The 27,892-nt window shown below is 52.5% G+C and overlaps 1 protein-coding gene across 3 annotated transcripts in view; it reads right to left on the bottom strand.

Annotated features, from left to right (window-relative positions):
* The window catches only part of STIM1 (stromal interaction molecule 1), a 110,518-nt gene that overhangs the window by 33,469 nt on the left and 49,157 nt on the right, over positions 1–27,892 (bottom strand). For all 3 annotated transcript variants that reach the window (XM_074144603.1, XM_074144588.1, XM_074144596.1), the window contains exons 3-6: positions 21,560–21,674; positions 14,462–14,573; positions 12,836–12,951; positions 24–201 (exon numbers count right to left, since the gene is read on the bottom strand). In XM_074144603.1, the coding sequence (XP_074000704.1) occupies positions 24–201; positions 12,836–12,951; positions 14,462–14,573; positions 21,560–21,674 (521 nt within the window). The remainder of the gene's footprint in view (positions 1–23; positions 202–12,835; positions 12,952–14,461; positions 14,574–21,559; positions 21,675–27,892) is intronic.

The raw sequence follows: 27,892 nt of genomic DNA, 5'->3' as shown, positions 1-27,892 counted from the left end.
CTGGGTGGATGCAAAAAACCTACCGTTCTTGAAGGTCGTGGAGAGACTGTTCCGCTCTGTGGAGCCCTTCCAGGTCTTTCATCATCTTCTTCATGTGCTCCTTTGAATAGCGGTTCTGGATGTAGGCAAACCAGCAGCCACCCACGCCGATGACGATGGACACCACCAGCATGAAGTCCTTCAGGTGGTTGTGACGAGTTACTGGAAGAGACCAGAGATGCTACTGAATTCAGAAGAACAGGAAAATTAACTCCGCGATGCTTCGTCCGCACCAGAGCAGAAAAGGAGAACTAAAAATAATACTAGAAGGAGTTATGGCCCAGGTTTCACAAAGGGAAAAGATGAGCTACATCAATATTTAAGGGGAAAAAAAATAAACCTCCAGAAGAGCTGTGCTCTTTAAGGATGATACTGATAACATCTAATGCAAAGACGTAAGAGCTAAGAAGAAAATAACTTCGTTGAAAAAAAAATACGAGTGCGATCACAGAGAGGGAGCAGATTGAGCATCAAAGTGTCAGCTGCAAAATTTCCCATCAGAATTACGACTGGGTGTGGAAACCCCCAGTTTCAACACTTAGCAAAGCGCAGCTACTTAAAAAAGGCGTGTGGACGCGTGTGAGAGAACCAAGTAAATAAGTGGGGGTTTAAGTGCTAAACAAACACCAAACCCATGACTCACACGGAATTTTTTTACTGTTTACTAACTAGGAAATCCTCAAACGTACCGAGAAAGCTAAAAATGAGAAAGAGCAGCTCAGTCAAGAGAGCTGGGACTGAACGACCAGCGTCTGCTGGCTTTAAACTAAAAGAGGGGAGATGGAGATGAGATGTGGGGAAGAAGTTCTTTGCTGTGAGGGTGGTGAGAGCCTGGCCCAGGTTGCCCAGAGAAGCTGTGGCTGCCCCATCCCTGGAGGGGTTCAAGGCCAGGTTGGAGGGGGCTTGGAGCAACCTGCTCTGGTGGGAGGTGTCCCTGCCCAGGGCAGGGGGTGGCACTGGGTGGTCTATAAGGTCCCTTCCCACCCAAACCATTCTACGATTCTGTGACTGCAAGAACATCTCCATCAGGCACAGACAGGTTAGATCAGTGTTTTCACACACGGGAGCCGTCACGTAAGCGATACTGGGATTCCTTCACGGCTCGGTTACAAGCCACAGACAGAATATTGCGTCGCTACCCAGAAGAATGCAAACACACACACACACACACACAAACGTTAAGGATTTGGCCAAAACAAATCACTCCTATGCGAAGCCTTTAGGTGAAGCATCACGTCAAGGCACGCGCAGCCCCGGTCCGAGGGATTCATTGCCCTGTGCCCCGCGGGGAGGCGTGAACTGCAGAGACACGGGGGGAGCCAAGCAGAAGATGGCACTAAGCCTCGAAACCTACAACAGAAAACAGATGCGTTCCAAATATAAGGGCATTAAACCTGTCATTTTGGAAAAAGCCTTCCGTTGGATGTTGGGTTTCTGACGGATTTTTTTTTTAAGCATAAGAGCAGCTGACGTGTGCCATAACTGGGAAAAAATGAGGTTTTCAGAGGCCGGTTCCCCGCCAGCAGCAGATGACGGAGGCATATGCTCTGACTGCATCCTCAGGGCTGCACCGCAGGCAGCTCATCGTTACCGGGTCACCTCATCATTATTGGGTCAAAATGCCGGCGTCCAACCCCGGTTACGACACCGAACTCCTCCCGTGACTCCTCCTGGTCACAACCCACCGGGCTGGAAGCACCTTATTCTACCGGGGCCACCATCGCTGGCAGAAAGCTCATTTCTGGAGCAACTCGAGTGAGCTGCTGCCGTCGGCGGCTGGTGGGGATTGCTCTGGTTGACCGAGCGCCAGAAATGAGGAATAAGCCAGCATGTTTCTCTTTTTTTTTTCTTTTTTAAATGTGACATTTATAGCTGGTGAGGGGTCTGGAGCACAAGGAGAAGGGTCTAGAGAACTTCTGAGGGAGCTGGGGGTGTTCAGCCTGGAGAAAAGGAGGCTGAGGGGAGACCTTCTCCCTCTCTCCAACTCCCTGAAAGGAGGGTGTAGCCAGGGGGGGTCGGTCTCTTCTCCCAAGGAACAGGCCATGGGACAAGAGGAAATGGCCTCAAGTTGCTCCAGGGGAGGTTTAGGATGGAGCTTGGGAACAATTTCTTCCTGGAAAGGGTTGTCAAGCCTTGGCAGAGGCTGCCCAGGGCAGTGGTGGAGTCGCCATCCCTGGAGGGATTTCAAAGCCGGGCAGAGGTGGTGTTGAGGGACATGGGTCAGTGGTGGGTTTGGCAGTGTTGGGTTGATGGTTGGACTCCATGGTCTGGAAGGTCCCTTCCAACCTCCATCATTCCATGGGTCTATGACCGGGCTGTTTGTTCTGCAGAAACACAACTACTGCAGCGACCTCTTAGTGCGCAGACGTAAGAAAGAGGAGAAATGGTGACTTTGTTTGAGATGAGGTAAGCTCACCTGCAAACTCACAGACACTGGAGAAAATGAGCTTTTCCAGGAGCTGCATTTTTTTTTTCGAAAGATGAAAAAGCTTGGTGCCCACCTCAAAAGTTTCCCTGGTGCTCCTCGGTGAGGAAAACTGCTGGGGCTGAACTCCAGGGAGAAGCTCTCTCCACCTCTCTCTCCTCAGCCCCTTCTGGGAACAATTTTGTGTGACTTTGCAGCGTTTTCCCAGCAGGGACAGATCCTGCAGGGGGGCAGGAGCAGGGACCAGCTGCCTCCTCCCTCCCACAGCACCCTGAAACGCCAACCCACCAGCCCAGCCTGGAGCCAAACTGGCAGCACTGGACAGACAGAGGGCCCATATGGGATACAGGGAGGTCCCCTCTGCCCGAGGTATGACCAAAGGGGTGACAGGCGCAGGGGGAGGCTCCCCAGGGTCACGGATCGTGATAGGAGGAGGGGGAAGGGTTTGACACTGAAAGAGGGGAGATGGAGATGAGATGTGGGGAAGAACTTCTTTGCTGTGAGGGTGGTGAGAGCCTGGCCCAGGTTGCCCCGAGAAGCTGTGGCTGCCCCATCCCTGGAGGGGTTCAAGGCCAGGTTGGAGGGAGCTTGGAGCAACCTGCTCTGGTGGGAGGTGTCCCTGCCCAGGACAGGGGGTGGCACTGGGGGGGCTTTAAGGTCCCTTCCCACCCAAAGCTTTCCATGTTCCTGTGATCACAGCCAAAATACATACACACAGGGAAGGGCCCCTGGGGCAGCTTGTTGACTTGGGAGGTGGAAACCTAAAGACATAAAGTAAAGCACACTGTGGAATGGGGGGACTTGGGGGGTCCCCACAGACCTGCACCTGGTCTGCATGGAGGAGGGACAGAGATGCTGGTCCCTTGATCGCAACGGAGGGGCCTTCCCTGCTGGGGGAGAGGGATGGGACCTTCCCAAGTACCTTCTCCCCTTATCTTTGGAAACACCACCATGTGATCCATCACCCAACGCGCCACAGGAGAGTTCAATCATCCTCTGAAAACACTCACTCGCAAACTCAACACTAGAGAAATAAACACGGTTAACACCGGCCCCGTTTCCCATCCCGGATGGATTATCACAACATCCTCTTCCTAAAGAGCAGATCCTGGCAAGTTGCTGCAGGTCTGTAATTTCGAAGCCCTTTTATTCGGCGTTTGGAGAAGACGGTGAGGCGGACTCCTCCGGATGGTTTGCCTTCCACCCACCCACGGCTTTTACAGCTCTCCTCTCCCTTCCCAGTTTGCTCCACCATTCCCATTCCCTGCCTTGCCACCACCCAGCCACCCAGCGCCGGGAGGGAAGGCAAGTCCTAGTGATACCTGCCAGCCCCACCTCCAGCTGATTCATCTCCTGCTGCCGTGCCCAGCGCCAACTGGTCTCAGCTCTACCACACGAGCCCTTGACAAACATCCCTCCTCTTCGGCAGCTTTCACTCGAGACAAGCAGGTAAGGAAAGTCAAAGGAAAACTCATTCTATGGAAAATGTGGCCTTTTCTCTTCCTGAAATGACAGAGCTCAGAGGGTTGTGACCATCGGCTCAGAGTCCAGTTGGAGACCTGTAGCTACTGGTGCTCCCCAGGGGTCAGTACTGGGTCTGGTCTTGTCCAGCATCTTCATCAACAACGTGGATAAGGGGACAGAGCGTACCCTCAGCACCTTTGCTGGTGACACACAGCTGGGAGGAGCGGGTGACACACCAGAAGGCTGGGCCACCATCAAGCTAGACCTGGGCAACAAGGGCAAGTGCAGGGTCCTGCACTTGGGGAGGAATAACCTCATGGACCAGGACAGGTTGGGGGTGACCTGCTGGAGAGCAGCTCTGCAGAGAGGGACCTGGGAGTCCTGGGGGGCAACAAGTTGCCCACGAGCCACCAACATGCCCTTGGTGGCCAAGAAGGCCAATGGTCTCCTGGGGGGCATCAGGAAGAACGTGGCCAGCAGGTGGAGGGAGGTCATCCTGCCCCTCTGCTCTGCCCTGGGGAGGCCACAGCTGGAGCACTGGGACCAGTTCTGGGCCCCCCAGTTCCAGAAGGACAGGGAACTGCTGGAGAGAGTCCAGCAGAGGCTGCGAGGATGATGAGGGACTGGAGCATCTCTCTGCTGAGGAAAGGCTGAGGGACCTGGGGCTGTTCAGCTGGAGGTCTCCCCGGAGCCTTCTCTTCTCCAGGCTGAACCCCCCCAACTCTCTCAGCCTGTCCTCCCAGCAGAGGGGCTCCAGCCCCCCCAGCATCTCCGTGGCCTCCTCTGGCCCCACTCCAACAGCTCCGTGTCCTCCTGCTGTTGGTGGCCCCAGAACTGGAAGCAGCACTGGGGGGGGGGTCTTCCCAGAGCAGAGCAGAGGGGCAGAATCCCCGTCCCCCCTTGCCCTGCTGGCCATGTTGCTGGGGGCGCAGCCAAGGAAGTGGAGGGCCCCAAAGCTGATCTCCCCAGTGCTCAGTCCATGAGTGCCACACACCACCAGTGCAGGTCCATCAAACCCTGCGGTGCAGGAGCCACGCTTGGTTTGATCTCCGTGGTGTAAAGCATGAGCATCTTTGGATATTAGGAACAAGTTCTTTACTCTGAGGGTGGTGGAACACTGGAACAGGTTGCCCAGGGAGGTGGTTGAGGCCCCTTCCCTTGAGATATTCAAGGTGAAGCTCAACGAGGCCCTGGGCAACCTGGTCTAGTTGGGGGTGTCCCTGCTGACTGCGGGGGGGTCGGACTAGATGACCTTTGGAGGTCCCTTCCGGCCTGGACCGATCTATGAATCGGAGAGGTACCACCAACATCCCCATGTATAGAAGACAGGAACTCTGTCACTTATAGAAAGGCTGAAAATGGTGGAGGATTTGTCACAAGAGGAAGGGGCTGGGACTTTTGCTTCTGTGTTCAGGAGCCGGCGAGGATAACTGCCGCAGGACAAGTCCCTCTTCTGCAGGATAACGGGTGCCTTTCTGTGGCAGAAGAGTGGGAAGGGCTGCAGGTAGTGACCGGAGAGGGGTTTTGGCATAAAATCATAGAATCATAGAATCTTCTAGGTTGGAAGGGACCTTCAAGATCATCTAGTCCAACCATCAACCTAATTCTGAAAAAAAACCCATCACTAAACAATGTCCCCCAGCACCGTGTCAACCCGTCTTTTGAACACCTCCAGGGATGGTGCCTCAACCACTTCCCTGGGCAGCCCATTCCAAGGCTTGATAACCCTTTCAGTGTAAAAATTCTTCTTTATTTTTCTGGGATAGTTCTACTCGAGCCCAGGCCACCCAGGGAAGAGCTGAAGTGGGTTGTCCTGCCCTGCAGCAGTTCTTCTGGCCAGCCCCATGGGGTGTGGGTCACAACAACCAGGGGACATTTAGCTCCCCGACCCGCTGCGGCTGTCACTGCCCCGAGACCTACGTCAAGCAGAAGACGACGGCTTTTTTCCATCCGTAACGTCCCTCTGTCGGTGCTGCCTGCGCCATCGGGCTCTCCCATCGCAAGATGATCCCTCCACGCTCAATTTTCTCGCTGCTTTTGAACTTGCCGTACCAGAACTTGGTGTTATTTTAGCTATTTACCCTGTGACGGGGGCCAAACTGCCCGGTCAGGCTCCGGAGAGGAGGTTTTACAGCCGAAGCCGGTTTATTGCCACTTAAATCACGCTGCCTTTCTCCCTCCTCCCTGCTCCCGCCGCCGCTTCACCCCTTCGCTCCCGGCACCAGCACCCGCCACCGGGCAAAACTCGGAAAAACTTGCAGGAAAAAGCAACGTACGTCAAGGAAAACCCACGGCTATACCTTTTTCCTTTTCTTTTTGGAGGAAAGAAGGAAGAACGGGCACAATTTTGCCGCGGTCGTTACGCACCGGCTGCGGGACTATTAACGTCACGTCAGGTTTGCAGCTCGGCCTTGGTTTGTAGTTTAAAAGAAAACAAGGTAAAAACCTGCACAATAATAAAAACTTAACAGAAACCTCAGGTTTCACTGAATTTTCACTGAATTTTTTTTAGAGTTGGAAGGGACCATAAAGATCATCTAGTCCAACTCCCCTGCTGAAGCAGGATTGCCCAGAGCATGTACTGAATTTCACGAGTCCCATCACGAAAGATACAAATTCAAAGCCTCAAATTCTTTAACAAAAAGTTTCCCAAACTTTTACTTGGGGAATAGAACCCGGATGGGTCATGAGAAAATCAGCAATTTTACAGCAACTCACATAAGCATTGCTAAAATAAGAGAAAATCCACACACTCGGTAAATCCTATACTGGGGATTTACACTGAAATTGAAATATCAGAAAAAACACACGTAGGAAGTGTTAATTTCCTGTGTGAATGAACGGACCAGTGACACCACCTTGTTGGTTCAGCCCCAGACGTTTTCAGACACCGAGACAGGGAAGAAGAGACTCCTCAGGGCGCAGCTCTGGGACAGACACGTCCCCTCGAGAGCCATCCTGGTGTCACCTGCTGCCAGTGTGAGAGCAGAAAACTAAATACAAAAATGCCTCTGTTCTTAAAAAAACCAAACCAAGCCAACAGCTCCATACATTCCCCTGTGGCACCGGTAATTTTTCTGTCCATCCCAAGCCCCAGTCCTTTCTGGAGTCCGTAACGCTCTGCTCTTGCGCGTGGCTCCACCAGGAAATCATGTCAAGTCACTTTTATAAATGTTCTGATTCTCACTGGCAATGGGACGCCGTGAAACCCGCCAGATTTTGTAGAATCACGGCGTGGTTTGGGTGGGAAGGGACCTTAAAGACCACCCGGTTCCATCCAGGGACACCTCCCACCAGAGCAGGTTGCTCCAAGCCCCCTCCAACCTGGCCTTGAACCCCTCCAGGGATGGGGCAGCCACAGCTTCTCGGGGCAACCTGGGCCAGGCTCTCACCATCCTCACAGCAAAGAACTTCTTCCCCACATCTCATCTCCATCTCCCCTCTTTCAGTGTCAAACCCTTCCCCCTCCTCCTGTGGCTCCCCTCCCTCATCCAGAGTCCCTCCCCAGCTTTCCTGCCCCCCGACTCCCCCCTTTAGGGACTGGAAGGGGCTCTAAGGTCTCCCTGGAGCCTTCTCTTCTCCAGGCTGAACCCCCCCAGCTCTCTCAGCCTGTCCTCCCAGCAGAGGGGCTCCAGCCCTCCCAGCATCTCCATGACTCTCAAGACAAAAAAGAATAGTACAAATCCAGCACTGTTTTGTTTATGACAAAATGTTAAACAGCCCTGGTCCCAGTACCGACCCCTGAGGAACACCACTCATCACTGGTCACCACTTGGACATCAAGACATTGACCACAACTCTTTGAGTGCAACCATCCAGCCAATTCCTTATCCACCGAGGGGTCCATCCGTCAAATCCACACCTCTCCAGTTTAGAGACCCGGATGGCGTGTAGGAAGTGTCAAATCACAGAATGATATGCCTTGTTAAGGTCCAGGCAGATGACATCAGTTGCTCTTCCATTATCCACCAAGGCTGTAACCCCATCATAGAAGGCCACCACATTCCCCAGGCACAATTTGCCCTTGGTGAAGCCACGTTGCCTTATGTAAAGCAACTTTTACAAATGTCCCCATTTTCCCCAGCAGTGGGACACCGTAACACCAGCCAGGTGTCTCTGTTGCCCATCTCCTTGGCTTCTCAGGTTCAGAGCTACTGCTCCTCAAGGAGTACCTACACCTGAAGCCCATGGTGCTGGTGGCCCACGGACTGTGAGAACTACACCATAACGCTAACAGACCCCGTGAAGTCTATTAGTGCGACAGAGCTGCTCTTCTGTCTAGGTGCAGGTTATCTAAACACCATCCAGCCCACTGTAAATATTTGAAGTGGATGGTAAATCTCACAGCGATAAATTAATCTGGTATTTGGTTAAGAAATTCTATTGCTTTAAACAAATAATGATTCAGCGGATCTTAAAGCACTTGTCAAATACGCTTTTAATTATAGTAAAGGGAAACAAGCGGCTCTATCAGAAGCTCTGCTGAAGGAAACGTGGCTTCTTCCACCCTGGAGAGAGGGCACCAAAAGAATAAGCGCTTAGTGAAAAGCCAAAAAGGGTCGGTCCATTAAGAAACCCCCAACAAGTGCCACCTCCTGCCTGGGAAACGTCTCCTTGTCCAGGCACCCAGTCCCTGCGCTTCTCTTATCCCAGACACAGACGTTCAGTAAGGAGGGGTGACGCTCAGGATGATGGCTAATGATGGCCGCAAACGAGAGGGGCTGGGGGAACGATGGGGATCCCCCCAGCAGAGCCCGGGGCAGGTTCTGGTCAGGCAATGGCTTGGCAAACCGGTTGCTGGTGGACACTACGTCTAGTGGACCTCTGTGCTGGGACGTGGAGCTACGGAAACCTCTCCTGAAACCCCACAGGCAACACCAGGGGCCACTTCCATGGCCTTTGGGGAGGTGGCCAGGAGAAGTCACCAGGACGGGTCACTCGGCCCACAGCACTTTGTCTGTCTTTTAACCCCAAATGGTACCACCAGTGGTGCCTTGAACCATCTGTGAGGAGACTTTACATCTCAGCCTCCACCACTTGAGATTTAACAAAGAATAAAAATTTAAATTCACTTTTCACCAAAATTATCTATTCTTTCTAATTTTACTGCTTGTTTTCTTAAATCCTCCTCTCCTTAAATCCTCCTCTCCTGTTTCACCTGAAGCTTTGGTACTTTGTGCTGGATAAAGCCCTAAACCAGAGGAACAGGACACCAATGGGATGCAGAAGCAGCCATCGCTTCATCTCGCTTAGGTTAGAATTTTACTATACTCCTTTGCACCGGGATTAATTACAGATTAATTAATTCTGCAAGCAGGCAGACCTGTCTGGAGCAGGAGATGACACGTCTGGAGTCTGGCATGGGAAACCAGAGCTCGCGGGGCTACAGGAGCCTGCGGATCAGCACGGAAACGGGCCAGGAGCCCACTCAACGAACTGTAGCCTCTGCGGCAAATGATAGGAGACACCAGAGAAGCAGCTCTTCAGCCCCAGGATGAGGAAAAGCCTCACCCAGCTTCATGTGATGGAGAGGAACCATCCTTTGGACCGTGTGCTGTGATCTCCAACAACGAGATGTCTCTGGTTCCATGGGTCTGCAGGAACCATCCCTTGGACCGTGTGCTGTGATCCCCATTGACAACGAGACGTCTCTGCTTCCATGGGTCTGCAGGAAACATCCCTTGGAACGTGTTCTATGTTCCCCACCAGAGATGTCTCTGGTTCCATGGGTCCCCCCCACCATGGCAGGCGGGTTGGACCTCGATGATCTTTAAGGTTCCTTCCAACCTGAACCATTCTATGATTCTATGATTCTATTCTATGGCTCTGGTCCCATGGGTCTGCAGGAAACATCCCTTGGAATGTGTGCTGTGATCCCCACCAACAACGAGGTATCTCTGGTTCCATGGGAGCAGGAACCATCTCTGGGGCTCCAGTCCAGGCTGAGTCTCTTTTAATGCATTTATACTTGTGGTGAGTAGAAAGCAGCTTGAAGAGAGAAGACAAACCCTTGCCAAGAGAGAAGACAAACCCTTGAAATCCTGCACCTGTGACCCAGACCCTCTGCCAGCAGCTTCCCTCCCTCAACGGTGGTGATGACAGGAGACCACCTCCACCGACCATCGGGGAAGAGCCATAACAGGGGACGTAGCTGAAACCACTAAATCTATCGCTGCTTCTGTGGCAGAAAAGGTCTCTGGGTTCCTCCCGCAAGAGCTGATTATTAACGGCTGCTGAAAATGCCGTTTCACAACCCGTTCCTTAAGGAACCGGTTTGAGATAAACAACTTCTCACCACGTGCCGCAGTGAACTGGAGACACATCCAGCCAGTTAACCCCAAAAGAGCAAACAGTACCTTCTCAGAAGCGTTAAATCTCTGCTTCAGCTAAAAACGTGAAGGGTATTTCCTCCGTTCACGTACCCGACATGTGCAGAGGGCACAAAATCTGTTCCAAACTGATGTGACCCAACCCAAATCTGGACGGTTCACTGTAGCCTTCCATCTGGTGACCGGCGGAGGGTCCCGCTCCAGCGCCCCGACCACGGCATATCTCCAACGGGCAGAGCGGCCGCTTATCTCCCACCATCACAAGTCCTTTACTTCGCCATTTCATCCCAAAACGGCCTGAAAAACTCCCCCTCCAAGCAGAGGAGTCCCCTGGGCTCCGGCCGCTGTCACCCACCACGTCCCCACCGCCCCTGGGGACACTTTGCTTGTGACACAGGCCAAGTACGAATAAAAAAAGCCAACTCTGCCTGAATTTTTATGCTTTTTAATACCTGGAAGCCAAACCAGCTGCTCGTATAACCTCGGCTTCTAATTCACGCAGCTTGTGCCTCTGCCAAGCCTCATAAACTTCACCCCGTTTACTCCGCGCAACCAGTTTTCCCAGGATTTGCCTCACGGCCCTTTTTCTCGGGAATCTGGACACAGACTGACACCAAGAAAAGAGGGCACTAACAGTCGGACTTTTAAAAAAAGAATTGAAGAAATAATGGAAGCGTCTTGTCGCTTCCCACCGGCCAAGTGCTGGGCAGCCCCGAGAGGGAAGGCTGGAAAAAAAGCCCCAAAAACCTGAATTTCTCCATTAGATCATTAGCACATCCATCTCCCGTGGAATAAAGGCACATCCCATCTGCTATTCCAACCGCAGACAGTAGGAGATCACAGAATCACATTGGGTTGGCAGGGACCTCTGGAGATCATCTAGTCCAACCCCCTCCCAGAGCAGGGTCACCCAGAGCAGGTCCCACAGGAACGTGTCCAGGTGGGGTCTGAATGTCTCCAGAGAAGGAGACTCCCCCACCTCTCTGGGCAGCCTCTTCCAGGGCTCTGCCACCCCCACAATAAATCAGTTCCTCCTCAAGTTTAGGTGGAACTTCTTATGTTCAAGTTTGTGCCCGTTTCCTCTTGTCCTGTCCCTGGGCACCACTGGAAAAAGCCTGGCCCCATCCTCCTGACACCCACCCTTTCAGTATTTACAGGTGTTGATCAGATCCCCCCTCAGTCTTCTCTTCTCCAGACTAAAAAGACCCAAGTCCCTCAGCCTTTCCTCAGCAGAGAGATGCTCCAGGCCCCTCATCATCTTTGTAGCCCTCTGCTGTACCCTCTCCAGCAGGTCCCTGTCCTTCTGGAACTGGGGAGCCCAGAACTGGTCCCAGTGCTCCAGCTGTGGCCTCCCCAGGGCAGAGCAGAGGGGGAGGATGACCTCCCTCCACCTGCTGGCCACGCTCTTCTTGATGCACACCAGGATGCCATTGTCCTTCTTGGCCACAAGGGCACATTGCTGGCTCATGGTCATCCTGTTGTCCACCAGGACTCCTAGGTCTTTCCCCTCAGAGCTGCTCTCCAGCAGGTCACCCCCAACCTGTACCTGTGCATGGGGTTATTTCTCCCCAGGTGGAGCACCCTGCACTTGCCTTTATTGAAGATGCTTAAAAAAGTCCACGTAAAGAACAGAGGAAGCACAAAGTGGTATTTTCAATGGTGCAAAGCTCCAGCTGATCCAAGCTGGGGCAGCTCCTGACCCAGAATTTGTGCCCAGATTATTGCATTTGTACCCGGGTAAGAAAGTGCCCTTCTTATTAATTTTAAGCCTCCTGCAGAGGGGACACGTGACAACTAAAAGGGAGAGAGAAGAACTGCATAAGACTCAAAAGCTCTGCCTTAAAAATCCATCTCTTCTCCACGAAGCCAAGCAGAAACAGGCCCTGATCCAGCAAGGTCTGTGCTCGCCTCACAAAAGCACCTAAATCTTCCGAGAAAGGCATGAGTAAGAGGGAGAGAGACAAAACTACCTTTAATAAAGGTAGAAGACATGAGCCAGAGGGCACGAAGGCAGGAGGAGCACCCTGGAGATAAGCATCGGGACGGAGCCAACCTTTGATGCCTATAATCAGCATCAAAGGAACCCAGTTCCTCCTCCCCATCCAGCCCAAATGCCTTCCCATCCGTCCAAAACACCTTCCCATCCATCCAAAACGCCTTCCCATCCATCCAAAATGCCTTCCCATCCATCCCAAATGCCTTCCCATCCTTCCCAAATACCTTCCCATCCATCCCAAACGCCTTCCCATCCATCCCATCCAGCCCCTGTTGCCATTCCCCCCGTCTGGAGGCAAGGAACCCACAGCCTGAGTTGGGATGAGCCCCAAGTTCCCACGGAGCAGGACAGAGGGTCCCCTCCAGCGAGTGGCCCGTGGGAGATGGAAGCCCAAGCCCAGCAGGAAGGGCGCCTCCGGGCCACGGGGCTGATCCCGAAAACCCTGTTCCAGGAGAACTGGGCCAGGGATGAGCTGCTCAGGGCAAAGTGTGGTTCACACAGATCTGCTGTTGCTGCTCAAGGCTCAGCAGATGAAGACGCTGCTGATGAACAGCCAGAGGAGCTTCCATCGCTCTTACTCACAGAGAGGAGGCCCAAAGAGCACCGTGTCCAGAGCTTTCAGCTGCAGCTTCTGCCGGTGGCTCCGGTCTGTCATCTTCAGAACGCTCCCCATCATGGTGGCGTTGTTCACCGCCAGCCTGTAAAAAAACATTTAGAAATCATAAAAAACGAGAATTAGGCATAGTCATATCCATCTGGATTATTAACTGACCAAAAATCAGTAACATGGAGACTGCAGGAAGGGACCTGCAACAAGGAGGACCTCAACGCTCCTCAGGTGATGAGGGCAAAAGAAATCCCTCAAATATTGTCACCTCTGATACAGGATATCTCTATGAAAGAGTTGAGCAGCGGGGTCTTTGCCTTTACTTAGAGAGAGAAGGAGAAACCAAGGCCACATCTATTTCATTAATCCTGACAATCTAAGCTACTATTTTCCTCACAAAACTCATTTTCTGGTGTCCTACCAATCACTAATATATTTTTTAATCACTGCCGGCCCTCGACATCTTATTCCATGGACCATAAAACCCTATTTCTCACTTGAAGAAATGTGGGCACACCACACACTGCCCAGAAAACCTTCTTTTATTCCCGCTTATGCCAGGACACAGCCCAGGTCTGCTCAGTTCTAGGGTTTTACCTCTCAATAGGCAGCTCCCGGCGTCGGCAGGTGAAACCGGGCCCAAAAACCAGCCGGGACAGTGGTCACCACCGCACAACAGGGACGGCAGCCCCCGCTGTCACCCCAGGCGACACACGCTCGCTTTGGGCTAAAACACCTCATCACCCGATGAGGAACCATCTCATCAACTGATTTCTGAAAGGTGCCTTCCAACCCTGGCAATTCTGTGATTCTGTTTAGTGATGGGTTCTGTCAGTGTTGGGTTGATGGTTTGACTCGATGGCCGCCCCCCTGGACTGGGCAGTGGGAAAGACCCACCTCGAGGGCTGGGTCCAGGTTTGGGCCCCTCATGACAGAAAAGACCTTGAGGGGCTGGAGCATGTCCAGAGAAGGGCAACAGAGCTGGTGAGGGGTCTGGAGCACAAGGAGAAGGGTCTGGAGAACTTCTGAGGGAGCTGGGGGTGTTCAGCCTGGAGAAAAGGAGGCTGAGGGGAGACCTTCTCGTTCTCTCCAACTCCCTGAAAGGAGGGTGTAGCCAGGGGGGGTCGGTCTCTTCTCCCAAGGAACAGGCCATGGGACAAGAGGAAACGGCCTCAAGTTGCACCAGAGGAGGTTTAGGATGGAGATTGGGAACAATTCCTTCCTGGAAAGGGTTGTGAAGCCTTGGCAGAGGCTGCCCAGGGCAGTGGTGGAGTCACCATCCCTGGAGGGATTTCAAAGCCGGGCAGAGGTGGTGCTGAGGGCCATGGGTCAGTGGTGGGTTTGTCAGTGTTGGGTTGATGGTTGGACTCCATGGTCTGGAAGGTCCCTTCCAACCTTGACAATTCTGTGATTCTATGATTCTATTCTCCCCCTGCAGAGAGGACCATGGCAGAGCCGAAGCCTCCAAACACAACCCGGCTGGAACAGGACTGAGACTTGGCTCTGCCCACGCCGAGGAATTGCACACCTTGTTACGAGCCGCCTCGGACGTGTTTTTCTCCCTGGCACCCATCCCAGAGGAACGCAGGACGAGCACTGACCTGGGCATGGCGTGTCCGCTCAGCTGCAGCTTTCTGAAGGTCTCCTCGTACTGTGGCAGCTCCACGTAGGTAATGAGCCACTGAACCACCTCGTCAACTGTCCAGTTATACACTGCAGGAGAGGAAGGGAACAAGCAAACACCTTAATATTTTTACAAAGCCCCTAAAAACATCAAGGCAGCATAATTTCACCAGACACACCCCATCCCATCACCTTCAGCAAAGGGAAAACATCTGCAGAGTTTAAAAACATGGCTTTTATGGAGTGAGCTGGAGCAGGGACGTTTAATCCTGTGGATAATTAGGCAAGAAATAATCCGGGCCATCCTGCAGGTCCTCAGCCTCTACCTGGCTGCTCGTGTGACTGTTTTAGCTAGTTCTACACAGGATGGAGTGCTACAGATTCAGCGTAGACATGATGAGACCCCACCTGGAGAACTGTGTCCGGCTTTGGGGCCACCAACATCAGAAGGACATGGAGCTGTTGGAGCAGGGCCAGAGGAGGCCACGGAGATGCTGGGAGGGCTGGAGCCCCTCTGCTGGGAGGACAGGCTGAGAGAGTTGGGGGGGTTCAGCCTGGAGAAGAGAAGGCTCCGGGGAGACCTTCGAGCCCCTTTCAGTCCCTAAGGGGGCTCCAGGAAAGCTGGGGAGGGACATTTTACGAGGGCATGTGGTAGGACAAGGAGTAATGGCTTCAAGCTGAAAGAGGGGAGATGGAGATGAGATGTGGGGAAGAAGTTCTTTGCTGTGAGGGTGGTGAGAGCCTGGCCCAGGTTGCCCCGAGAAGCTGTGGCTGCCCCATCCCTGGAGGGGTTCAAGGCCAGGTTGGATGGTGCAACCTGGAGCAACCTGCTCTGGTGGGAGGTGTCCCTGCCCAGGGCAGGGGGTGGCACTGGGGGGGCTTTAAGGTCCCTTCCCACCCAAACCATTCTATGATTCTAGGATGGGTTGACGCACACTTAGCCTTAACTGACACCCCCACCCCGCGCAGAAGGACCGGTGCTTTCCCAACGGCATCCTCCGACAACAAACGTCTCAGGGTGGTTGACTTAATGCTGTTCTTCCAGCTGGCGAGAGACAAATGTGCAACGAGGCCACCAGAGAGAAGAAGAGCCTCCGATGGTGCCTTTTGCAGTGTCACCAGAAGGGCCCGAGGTCCTCGGAGAGGCACCACCCAGAGCGCTGGCAGATGCCAAGTGAAATCACTCCGTTTTCTATCATCCCAGCGATGTTGCTGTCTCCAAACTTCCAACAAAGTACGTTCATCCTCACCACGTGCCCAAACCCCCAGAATATCAAAATTCAGCTAAACCCGACCAGCACCACGCTCCGAGAGCCTCAGCCCCTCCTGCAGACCTGGGAGCATCAATTAAAAGAAAAAACATGAAGATGGAGAAATGCTGTCAGAAGACGGGTGTAAACAGCTTGAGGAAGGGATTTGGGAGGCGGCAGAGCGGGAGCAGCAGCCCCAGGTGAACGTTTCTCCTTCCCCTGCCTCTCCTGTGGATTTGTGGACTATTTTTGGAGCCGACACGCAGGAAAATAAGGAAACCTTTGGAAACGAAGCTTCTGCCTTTGCCACGTAGTGGTGTTGTACTTACAGCAACGGTGTGAAGGCAAAGGAAATCATGCAACGGATTTTTTTCATGGGACAGAGCGGGGTTTGCTCTGCTTTAATTCATCAACTGAGCTGATGGGGCATTTACCCAGCGCTGTGCGGGACATCACCGCTGCCGACGGCCACCACCTCGCACGCTCCTGGTCCAACATCCATCCATTTCTCCAGTCCAACATCCATCCATCTCCCTGGTTCCAGATCCGCCGATCTCCCTGGCCCAACATGAGGCCACAACTGGAATACTGCGTCCAGTTCTGGGCTCCCCAGTTCAAGAGAGACAGGGAACTACTGGAGAGAGTCCAGCGAAGGGCAACTAAGATGATTAAGGGACTGGAGCATCTCCCTTATGAGGAAAGGCTCAAAGAGCTGGGACTCTTTAGCCTGGAGAAGAGAAGGCTGAGGGGAGACCTTATCTATGTTTACAAGTACCTAAAGGGTGGGTTGAAGGAGGATGGAGCCGGACTCTTTTCAGTGGTTTCCAGTGACAGGACGAGGGGCAACGGGCACAAGCTGGAACATGGGAAGCTCCATTTAAATACGAGGTGAAACTTCTTTCCTGTGAGGGTGGCAGAGCCCTGGAACAGGCTGCCCAGGGAGGTCGTGGAGTCCCCTTCTCTGGAGATTTTCAAGACCCGCCTGGATGCAGTCCTGAGTGATGTGCTATAGGAAATTCTGCTTTGGCAGGGGAGTTGGACTAGATGATCTCTAGAGGTCCCTTCCAACTCTGAAAATTCCGTGATTCCATGATTCCGTGAACATCTACCCGTCTCCCTGGTCCAACATACACCGATCTCCCCGGCCCAACATCTACCCATCTCCCTGGCTCAACGTCCACCCATCTGCCTGGTCCAATGTCCAACCATCTCCCGGACCCAACATCCATCCACCTCCCTGGTCCAACATCCATCCATTTCCCCAGTCCAACATCCATCCATCACCCCCGCACAACGTCCATCCATCTCCCTGGTCCAACATCCATCCATCTCCCTGGTCCAACATCCACCCATCTCCTTGGTTCCATATCCATCCATCTCACCCACCCAACGTCCATCCATCTCCCCGGCCCAACATCCATCCATCTCCCCAGGCCAATGTCCATCCATCTCCTCTGATCTCACATTCACCCATCTCCCTGGTCCAACATCCATCCGTCTCCCCAGCACAACATCCACCCATCTCCCCGGCCCAACATCCATCCATCTCTCCGGTCCAACGTCCATCCACCTCCTTGGCCCAACATCCATCCATCTCTCCGGTCCAACATCCATCCACCTCCTTGGCCCAACATCCATCCATCTCTCCAGTCCAACATCCATCCATCTCCTTGGCCCAACACCCATCCATCTCCCTGGTCCAACATCCATCCATCTCCGGGTCCCACATCCATCCATCTCCTCTGTGCCCTCTCCAACAGCCGAGGGGAGAAAAAAGCTCATTTACTGCTGGCTCCGAGGTCTGTGTCGCTGCCGAGCGCGGAGCCGCAGCCTCAGCTTCTGAAACATCAACAATGAGTTGTCTCACAAATATGAGAAACATCCTCCAGCTCGCTCCGGCGAGTTAAACGCCTCCGGCAGAAAGATGACAGAGCGGACGGGACGAGAGCCAAGCGCTGAGCAAAGGAGAGCGAGACGAGAAGGGAAAGTCTCATCTCCACGGAGGTGACTCACAGGTGCACGTTGGCCAACGTGAAGCCCTCGCTTAAGGAAACTGCCCACAGGGCTTGTCCCGTGAGGTCCCTCCGTGTCCCCACGCCAACAGCCACCTCTCGGCCCTGCACAGCCTGGCCCTGAAGCCCTCGTCTTCCCTCTCTTTTTGACCTTCCATATCCAGAGCTCTTTATTGTGGGAAGAAATCACTGCAGCCCACTCCAGGGTGGAGATGGGCAGCGGGGACATCCTTTGCCACGACAGTCAGATCTGCCGCTTCAGGGGCTTCGGTGGAGCCATGGCCACCGAGGGCTTCATCAAATCCCAACACCTTCTAAGAGCATCACAATCTTTCTATTTGTCCTGGGTTGGGCAGCGCAGGACTAACTTTCCTTCTAATGCTGGGAAAAATGGCACTTTTAGAAGGCTCCGGTGTCTGAATTTGGGAAAACATTTACTTTATGGGGATCGATACTGCTTTTTAGTATCATTGTTAATTATTTAGTCCTGTCCTATTAAATCTATTTATATTTCAACCCTCATGTTTCTTTGTGTTCCCCGAGTCCCCTTTCTGGGTGGGGAGGGGTCATTGGGTGATAGAATAAATGTTGAAATGACATTATGGGCTTTCTCAAACCATAACAATATTTTTAGATAATTAGGGGGCAGAAACAGCTTTGTAGCTTCCACACATGACCAGGAACAACAAGCAGGTTGGAAAAGCCCTTGCTTAACAATGGGCATCAGAAACGGGTCCCCGTCAGACCCCCAGCGCCCTCTCAAAGCTGCTTTTCGAAGGCACGGGCCTGTCCTACAAACCTGATTCTACTGGTTTTATGGCTCGGGTTCAAACGCCAGGATCAGGCTCCACCTCGGACAATCCTTTAGAAACTAATAATGTATTTTATCGGCCAGATAGGCAGAGCGACGAGCTCTGCCCAGACGTGGCGGGTCCCGCGCGTGTCGGAAGCAGGCAGAGAGCAATTAAGGGACCTGGGGAGTATCATGGGATGTTCTCCTTCCATCCCTTAATGATTTCTACCCTTTCCCAGCCGACATTAAAATATAATTTCAGGCAAAGCCCTCTGTAAACAGCCGTACAACAGAATAAACACTTGTGACAGGCGGCTTCCCTTGAACACAGGAGACAGAGCGACTCGTTAGCGTCATCCCGACCCCTAAGTGCTTTGGGCAGGAATTTTCAACACCCATCTCCACGGGATGGAGAGCCTGGTCTTGGATAAACAACTCCAGAATCGTGCCCAGAACCACTGCGTTTCCAAACCGCCTTTCAAATGCTGCACCTAAGTATTTATTCAGTCCTTCTGGGGTTGTGAGGGACTAAAACATCACTTAAAATCGTATTTACACGACACTTTGAAAACACTGCGCGCGTCCTACCCCTACCTAATGTATAAACTAAGGTGGAAAAATCAAATACAAATGGAACAGAACACAAACAGCAGCTCTGGAACAGCAGCTCTGAGGAGAAAGACCTAGGAGTCCTGGTGGACAACAGGATAACCATGAGCCAGCAATACTCTTGTGGCCAAGAAGGACAATGGCATCCTGGGGGGCATCAGGAAGAGTGTGACCAGCAGGTGGAGGGAGGTCATCCTGCCCCTCTGCTCTGCCCTGGGGAGGCCACAGCGGGAGCACTGGGACCAGTTCTGGGCTCCCCAGTTCCAGAAGGACAGGGAACTGCTGGAGAGGGTACAGCAGAGGGCTACAAAGATGATGAGGGGCCTGGAGCATCTCTCTTAACGAGGAAAGGCTGAGGGACTTGGGTCTGTTTAGTCTGGAGAAGAGAAGACTGAGGGGGGATCTGATCAACGCCTATAAATACTTAAAGGGTGGGTGTCAGGAGGACGGGGCCGGTCTTTTTCCAGTGGTGCCCAGTGACAGGACAAGAGGGAACGGGCACAAACTTGAACATACAAAGTTCCATCTCAACATGAGGAGGAACTTCTTTACTTTGAGGGTGGCAGAGCCTCCTTCTCTGGAGACGTTCAAAACCCGCCTGGACACATTCCCGTGCAACCTGCTCTGGGTGGTCCTGCTTTGGCAGGGGGGTTGGACTGGAGGGTCTCCAGAGGTCCCTTCCAACCCCAGATCATTCTGTGAATGAGAAATGAAAACCTTTATAATTGATGAATTGAGCAAAAGATTAAAATCCCATTTTCAAGTGAGGGGGGTTGTTGAGATAACCTGCTCTTGAGGACAGAGGGAAGGAAAAAGCCTGTAAGCGAAGGGAAGAACAGCAATTAAAAGTACTGGGAAAAAAAAAAAGGTGTTCTGGGTCTTGAGAGCAACATGATGACTCATGTACAGAGGGAAAAGGAAAAGCACAAGAGCAGGAGTAAAGGGCAGAAACAGTCCGTGCCACAGGTCGCAGAAAGACCCGATGCACCGATGTGCACCAACACAGAATCTTCATGGTTGGAAGGGACCTTTGAGATCATTGAGTCCAACCACAAAAAAAACCAAAACAAACCCAAAACCAAAAAACCACACCCCACAAACAGACACAACCCAACAATCTCGGGCACTAGAGCATGCCCTGAAGTGCCATGTCTACACGCTTCTTAAATACCTCCAGGGATGGTGACTCCACCACCTCCCTGGGCAGGCTGTTCCAGTGCCCGACCACCCTCTCAGTAAAGACATTCTTCCTAATATCTAATCTAAACCTCCCCTGCCCCAACTTCAGACCATTTCCTCTGCTCCTGTCATTATTCCCTTGGGAGAAGAGGCCAACACCCATCTCTCTACACCCTCCTTTCAGGGAGTTGTAGAGGGCAATGAGGTCCCCCCTCAGCCTCCTCTTCTCAACACACCACTTGCAAGGCAAGAAGTACATCAAAATGCATCCTGCAGTCAACGCTGTTCATGTTTTGCAGAAATATAATCTTCCTACTTCTATACCCTCACCCCATTTTCACTTTCAAGGAACTGAAGATTTTTCTTATCAGTACTACTGGTCTTAGGAACAAATACCATTCTGTAATAAAGCCCAAAATTTGTGAATGAAAAGTTTCCAAACTAGAAAGAAGAAAGAAAAAATCTATTTTAAGATCTCTCAAAACAGAAATTCCAAAATCCTGGTTGAGAAAGAAGTGAAATGATGTCTTTTCCTGTCTATCTGGGACACCCTCCCCGTGCCTGGGACACCCTCCCCGTATCTGGGACACCCTGACCCAATGTTTCTTCCAAGATCCAGAAGTTTCGAGAAGTTTCCCACCCATGACTGAACTTCCACCACCTCCCTGGGTAAACTTCCTGGGATGAATAATCACCATTTCTTGACTGCTTAAGAGCTGATTTCTGCATTGAAATACGTACACTTCTATTTTTAGGACCTTATCCTACCTTCTTTTCACTAGATTAAGGAGCTTTTCGGGTTCAGCAAGTTTTCTTCTAAGGAAAACACGATCTGTAGGAAAGCTCCCGCGCAGCTCTATTGAGTATTTAGGATGCAATTACCCCGTAAAAATCCCAGCTGACACTGGGCAGTTGAAGGAGAACCGGGAACAGGCCAGTATTTGCCTCTATTTTAGCACACATTTATAGAGGCAGAGAAACGAAACAACAATTTATACTTTTATGGCTTGACAGTTGGGAAGTACTGAGACCAAGGAAATCCTGAAAGACTCTCCAAAAAAAAAAAGGAAGCTGGAGGAGTATTGGTGCAAGGCAGCAGAAGCAGCACGTTCATCCTGGGAGGTGCACACACTGCTCCCAGGGTTATATGAAATCCATCGTTTCTATCACTTTTTTTGACAAGGGAGAAGGAGGAGGCTGTTTTATTTTGCTTTTTTTGGTCTTTTTTTTTACCTTCAGATGTCTTCCAGGCCTTCCAGAGATCCTCCACGCTAATGAGCTTGTCTTCTCCATGGAAGGTGCTGTGCTTGACTGTTGGGTCATGATAATTCAAGTCCTCCCTCAAGAACTAGGAGAAGAATAAAGAGGGGGATTATTCTTTGCTTCACCTTGCAGAGAGATGAGCATTAAAAAGAGCATCTTTCCCCTGTCTTCCTCACTACTACATCCCCAGGTGGTCACTTAACTAATTTCTATAGAAAAGTCCTAATAAATCCTGAGATGCAGCATCTGTGGTCTTTACTCACCCTGATTAAAACTGCACCATCTCCCTGGTTCACAGAATTGGGGAATGGTTTGGGTGGGAAGGGACCTTAAAGCCCCCCCAGTGCCACCCCCTGCCCTGGGAAGGGACACCTCTCACCAGACCAGGTTGCTCCAAGCCCCCTCCAACCTGGCCTTGAAAGAGCAGCGTGTCTCCACAAACCAAACCGTTCTGCTGCTTCCCTTCCCATCAAATCCCTTCCGAATCCTCTACTGACGCATCAGCCTGAGAAAATCACAGCATTCCCGCAAGGCACACACAGGTATGGCAGCGATAATCCCTCCCTCCTGCTGCTCCCTCTCTCGGCACAGAAATCAAAATCTTCTTACGCCGTCTCTGCCTTCCCCTCGGAGAGACCCCACACCCCCAAGAGCATCCATCAAAGGATGGGGGAGTGTTTCTGAAATCGATCTCCCCCTGTCTGACACCATCTGACAGCTCTGGAATAACACAGGCTGTACCCCTGGAAATAAGAGGATACGGACTGTTACGAGAAATTGTAAATGCTCCAAAGTTCCCCACCAGGGTACAGAACCGGAGGTTGTAGAGATCTAGAGGTCGGTCTCTTCTCCCAAGGAACAGGCCATGGAACAAGAGGAAACGGCCTCAAATTGCCCCAGGGGAGGTTTAGGATGAAGATTGGGAACAATTCCTTCCTGGAAAGGGTTGTGAAGCCTTGGCAGAGGCTGCCCGGGGCAGTGGTGGAGTCGCCATCCCTGGAGGGATTTCAAAGCCGGGCAGAGGTGGTGCTGAGGGACATGGGTCAGTGGTGGGTTTGTCAGTGTTGGGTTGATGGTTGGACTCCACGGTCTGAAAGGTCCCTCCCAACCTCCACCATTCCGTGATTCTATGATTCCCATGATCAGACACACGAGCCATTCCTTCCTCAAAGATAGGGCAAAGCTTAAAATCAGGTTTTCTGAGTTTCAGCAAATCCTCAACTTGCAGACTCTCAGGAAGCCACAGGAGCTTTGCCAGCTGAAAAGCACTTTCTTGGTTCTCTAAGACCTTGCGTTTGAGTGCATGAAAATGTAGGTCACCAAAATCACCCAGCGCTGCCGAATCACGGTCTCCGTTACGTTGTGTGAGCTTCTGTGTCAACGCGAATTCTAGCGGGGATTCCTTGGATAATTCCCACACCACGCTCACTGGTGGAACCTCAACTCCTCCAACACCTTCAACCAACCAAGAGAGCAGCCACAGAGGAGCAGAGCTGCTCTCCCCATGCTCCACGCTCAGGCAATCTGGTAAACGAACTTCGGGGGACTGAGAATAACTTGTAATTATTTTTTTTATATATACGTATAAAGCATCAGTTTGGAATTTTTTCAGTTGCTGCTCAAGACTGACTTATCAAACTGGCTATGAACATTCTCTGCAGAACATCTGAAGATTTCTGTGCCTGGTAAGAGAAGCCAGGATTTATGTTAAATTTACTTTAAGATGGATAGACAGAGTATAATAAACTAATATTACCTGGGCTTTGGGGCTTCTCTTCGAATTAAAGTATCACCAAGAACTCAACTAACTGGCACAATGGAACCAGCTTTATGTCAATGGGGTAGGAATCAAAAAAAAATAATATTAGATTTGACTTGCACCTTCCAACCACAGAATCATGGAATGGTGGAGGTTGGGAGGGACCTTTCAGACCATGGGGTCCAACCATCACCCCAACACTGACAAACCCACCACTGACCCATGGCCCTCAGCACCACCTCTGCCCGGCTTTGAAATCCCTCCAGGGATGGGGACTCCACCACTGCCCTGGGCATCCTCTTCCAAAATCAAACCTGAAACAAACGCCATCTGCAGGAGGGGAGGCATTTTCACTGTAGGCTGAGCCACTAACAACAACAACAAAAATAAATATATATTATATATATAATCAAGTATGGTCTGCAAATACAGTTCACTCAGGGAAGGCATCTGCCATCATAACGTGCTCTGGTGTGTTCCCACCCCCCTCCCACCTCGGGAGAAAACGGGCCAGAAACAGAAAACCCCAAAGAAAAGTGAATAAAATTGTATCAGAAAAAGAAACCAAACCAAACGAAAGCAAACTAAGAGTGTGAGAAAGAGTGACAGGATTTGAGACTCCGCTGCTCGTGGAGGGACTCGTGAGAGGTGAGGCAGCAACGTGCGTGGAATCAGGAGGAGGATCTCTCACCTGACCAGAACCTGATATATGCCGCAAAATTAAAAGATAATTTCACATTTAAGTGCCTGCCCGCATCCTCCAGCGCTCGATGCTGTGATTACCACGTGGCCTTCTTACGACAGGCCTCTGAAGCCTGTGACAGAACCACGGGGAAAAAAGCCATCTCTAGAAAAGGAGATCGAATTTTAATATCAGACAGGACACACACACACAAAAAAAAAATCTGTCAAAGTTTTAACTCCCCAAGATCTTGAAAAACCTTCTGTGGATGCCACCGAGGTGACACGAGGTACCCGCAGCGTGAGCCTGGCACCTCTCTGTGCCCCCAATTTCCACCCCCAGCCCACGGAAGCTTCACCCGATCTTCCCGTCTTGCCAAAAAATGTGGAAAATGGGAAAATTCGGGCAGCTTGGGCAGGGTCTCGTGCTGGCCACAGGTGGCGGCGGCTGGTGGAGCAGTGACCGAGAGGGAACGTGGCAATGTCACCGGGGGCTGCTGCCAGCTCCCACCGGGGCCGGGGGGATCAGCTGCTGCTCTGTATATTTAGCTCGGGGAAAGGAAAAGTGATCTCCTGCAGCTTTCCTCCGGCGCACCATCGCCAAAACTATCCCCCAAGGACTCGCTGGAGGGGACGGGGCCGGCTGCTGCGGTGAGAACATCTCTATAAACAAGCGGGAGGAGGATGCGGGACGGGGCTGTCCCCTCCCGTGATGGGCTGTTCATGCCCGGGGCTGCAGGAGCTGGGGCTGCACCAGGGCCCCGGGGAACCTTAACAACAGATTTTCATAGAATCATGGAATGGTTTGGGTGGGAAGAGACCTTAAAGACCATCCAGGTCCATCCAGGGACACCTCCCACCAGACCAGGTTGCTCCAAGCCCCCTCCAACCTGGCCTTGAACCCCTCCAGGGATGGGGCAGCCACAGCTTCTCGGGGCAACCTGGGCCAGGGTCTCAATCCATCTCCTCATCCATCCATCCATCCATCCATCCATCCATCCATCCATCCATCCATCCATCTCCTTATCCATCCATTTCTTCCCCACATCTCATCTCCATCTCTCCTCTTTCAGTGTCAAACCCTTCCCCCTCCTCCTAGGGCTCCCCTCCCTCATCCAGAGTCCCTCCCCAGCTTTCCTGGAGCCCCTTTAGGGACTGGAAGGGGCTCCAAGGTCTCCCCGGAGCCTTCTCTTCTCCAGGCTGAACCCCCCCAACTCTCTCAGCCTGTCCTCCCAGCAGAGGAGCTCCAGCCCTCCCAGAATCTTCGTGGCCATCAGGACAGTAGACCTCAGGAGCTCTCAGAGCCCACACTTGCACACCTACTGCAGGAACAACCTTCAAGGTATACAATTCTCATTTTTTCTCCATTGGAGGGACTCTCCACAGACCTCACATACACAGGTCACTGAATTTTTCACTGAATTTCACTGAATTTTTAGAGTTGGAAGGGACCATAGAGATCATCTAGTCCAACTCCCCTGCTGAAACAGGATTGCCCAGAGCATGTCAGAGCGTGTTACTCAGGTCACTGCACTGAGCACACACATTATGTGTATGCTAATGTATGCAAATATATAAAGTAACCCCAGGACTCCCAGATGTCCAAAGCACCAGGCACAGAAACCACTGCACAAAAATTGGGACCTACTTGCAAACCATTAAAAAGCAGCACTTTGAAGTGTTGAAGACCCTGCTGCTCCCATCCCTGAAGATACTCCTGGGCAGCCGGCTCTGGGTGGCCCTGCTTGGGCAGGGGTTGGACCAGACCAACTCCAGGGGTCCCATCCTGACTACCTCCAGAAGTTCCACCCCAGGCCACCTCCAGGGGTCCCGCCCCAGGTCATCTTCCTGGGATCCCACCCCAGGCCACCTCCAGAGCTGCCACCCAAGGCAATCTTCTAGAGGTCCCACTCCAGACCATCTCCAGAGGTCCCACCCCAGGCCACTTCCAGAGGTTCCACCCCACAACAGCTCCAGGAGTTCTACTCCAGGCCACCTCCAGGGGTCCCAACCGTTGTCCACTTCCAGAGGTGCCACCCCATGCCACCTCCAGAGGCCCCACCCCATGCCACCTCCAGGACTTCCACTCCAGGCCATCTCCAGAGGTCCCACCCAACACCAGCTCCAGAGGTGCCACCCCACACCAGCTCCGGGAGTTCCACTCCAGGCCACCTCCACGGGTTCCAACCCCTGTCCACTTCCAGAGGTCCCACCCCCGGCCACCTCCAGACGTCCCACCCAAGGTCACCTCCAGGGGTTCTACCCGAGCTCAGCTCCTGGGGTTCCACCCTGGGAAACCTCCAGACACCCCACCCCAGGCCATCTCCGGTCTCAGACAGTCTGCAAATCCGCAACAAGAGCAGAAGGAAATGTAGTCAACCAAGAGTCTCACCACCAAGTTCAGAGAAAGACACACCATGCTCAGACCATCCAGAGGCTACAGGAACAGAAACCCCACAAGCCAAAACCGAGACGAGCAGAGACCACTGCAGGAAGACTCAGCCTGTGAACGCTGCTCCATGTCAAGGTTTCTTTCATAATTTAACGGGGTTTCTGTACATAATGAGAAGGAGCAGAATCTGAGGGACACAAAAGCCAGCTGCTGTGCACCCTTCTGAAATGCCCACCTGTGGAAGGCACCTCCCTGAGGGCAGTGGGGTGGTGAGGAGCGGGTCCCTGCGGGGACACGGAGGGGAATCACAATACCTGGAGGAGGGAACACATTCCATCCCTGCTGAAACCACTCACAGCTCTGACCTCCACAGGAGCCTGGGGCACAAAATTATCTGGTTTTGGAGGAAAACACTTTTTCTTAGTGCCCTCTGCCCATGGCGGCTCTGCCCCGGTGCTGGAGGCACTGGCACAGACGGGGCGCTCCAAAGCAGAGGTACCACCACCCCCTCCAGAAAAAACAATTACAGAACCGTTTCAGGATTGTGCAACCTCGTTAAACACAGGGACCTACATTTTAATTCTCCACCCGCCAAATCCCGTGGCCGGTACGTTTTTCTCCGCTCAAGACAGGGTGAGGAGTTTGAGTTACACAAGGTTCTTGGGTTGAGTTGCACAGGCTTCTTAAATTAAGACAAACTTCTTGTCTTGATGGCTGAGAGCACGCTCAAAAATAAGCAGTTCCATGAAGTGTGATTTTCTGGAGGTTTTTTTCTCGTGTTTTTTAATCTGCAGAAAGCCCAACAAACTCCCAGGATCTCTGCTCATCGCCCCTCCTGAGCACCAGCCACCACCTGGGCCAGAGCCACACGTGGGTGCTAAGGGGTCAACACCGACCAAGCAGCTGCAGAGCTCACCGAGCATCACAGAATCATAGAATGGCTTGGCTGGGAAGGGACCTTAAAGACCATCCAGTGCCAGCCCACTGCCCCGGGCAGGGACACCTCCCACCAGAGCAGGTTGCTCCAAGCCCCCTCCAACCTGGCCTTGAACCCCTCCAGGGATGGGGCAGCCACAGCTTCTCTGGGCAACCTGGGCCAGGGTCTCACCACCCTCACAGCAAAGAAGTTCTTCCCTACATCTCATCTCCATCTCCATCTCCCCTCTTTCAGTGTCAAACCCTTCCCCTCGTCCCATGGCTCCCCTCCCTCATCCCCAGCTTTCCTGCAGCCCCCCCCTTTAGGGACTGGAAGGGGCTCTAAGGTCTCCCCGGAGCCTTCTCTTCTCCAGGCTGAACCCACCCAACTCTCTCAGCCCCCCCTCCCAGCAGAGGGACTCCAGCCCTCCCAGCATCTCCGGGGCCTCCTCTGGTCCTGCTCCAACAGGTCCATGTCTCTCCTGTGCTCAGGACTCCAGAGCTGAAGGCAGATCATCAATTTTAACATCTTTTCCAATCTATCAACTTTCCTTAA

Source organism: Numenius arquata, chromosome 1, assembly GCF_964106895.1.
Source record: "Numenius arquata chromosome 1, bNumArq3.hap1.1, whole genome shotgun sequence".
Classification (NCBI taxonomy): Eukaryota; Metazoa; Chordata; class Aves; order Charadriiformes; family Scolopacidae; genus Numenius; species Numenius arquata.
Note: the sequence above shows the minus strand (reverse complement) of the source record. Positions and strands in the feature narration are given on the sequence as shown.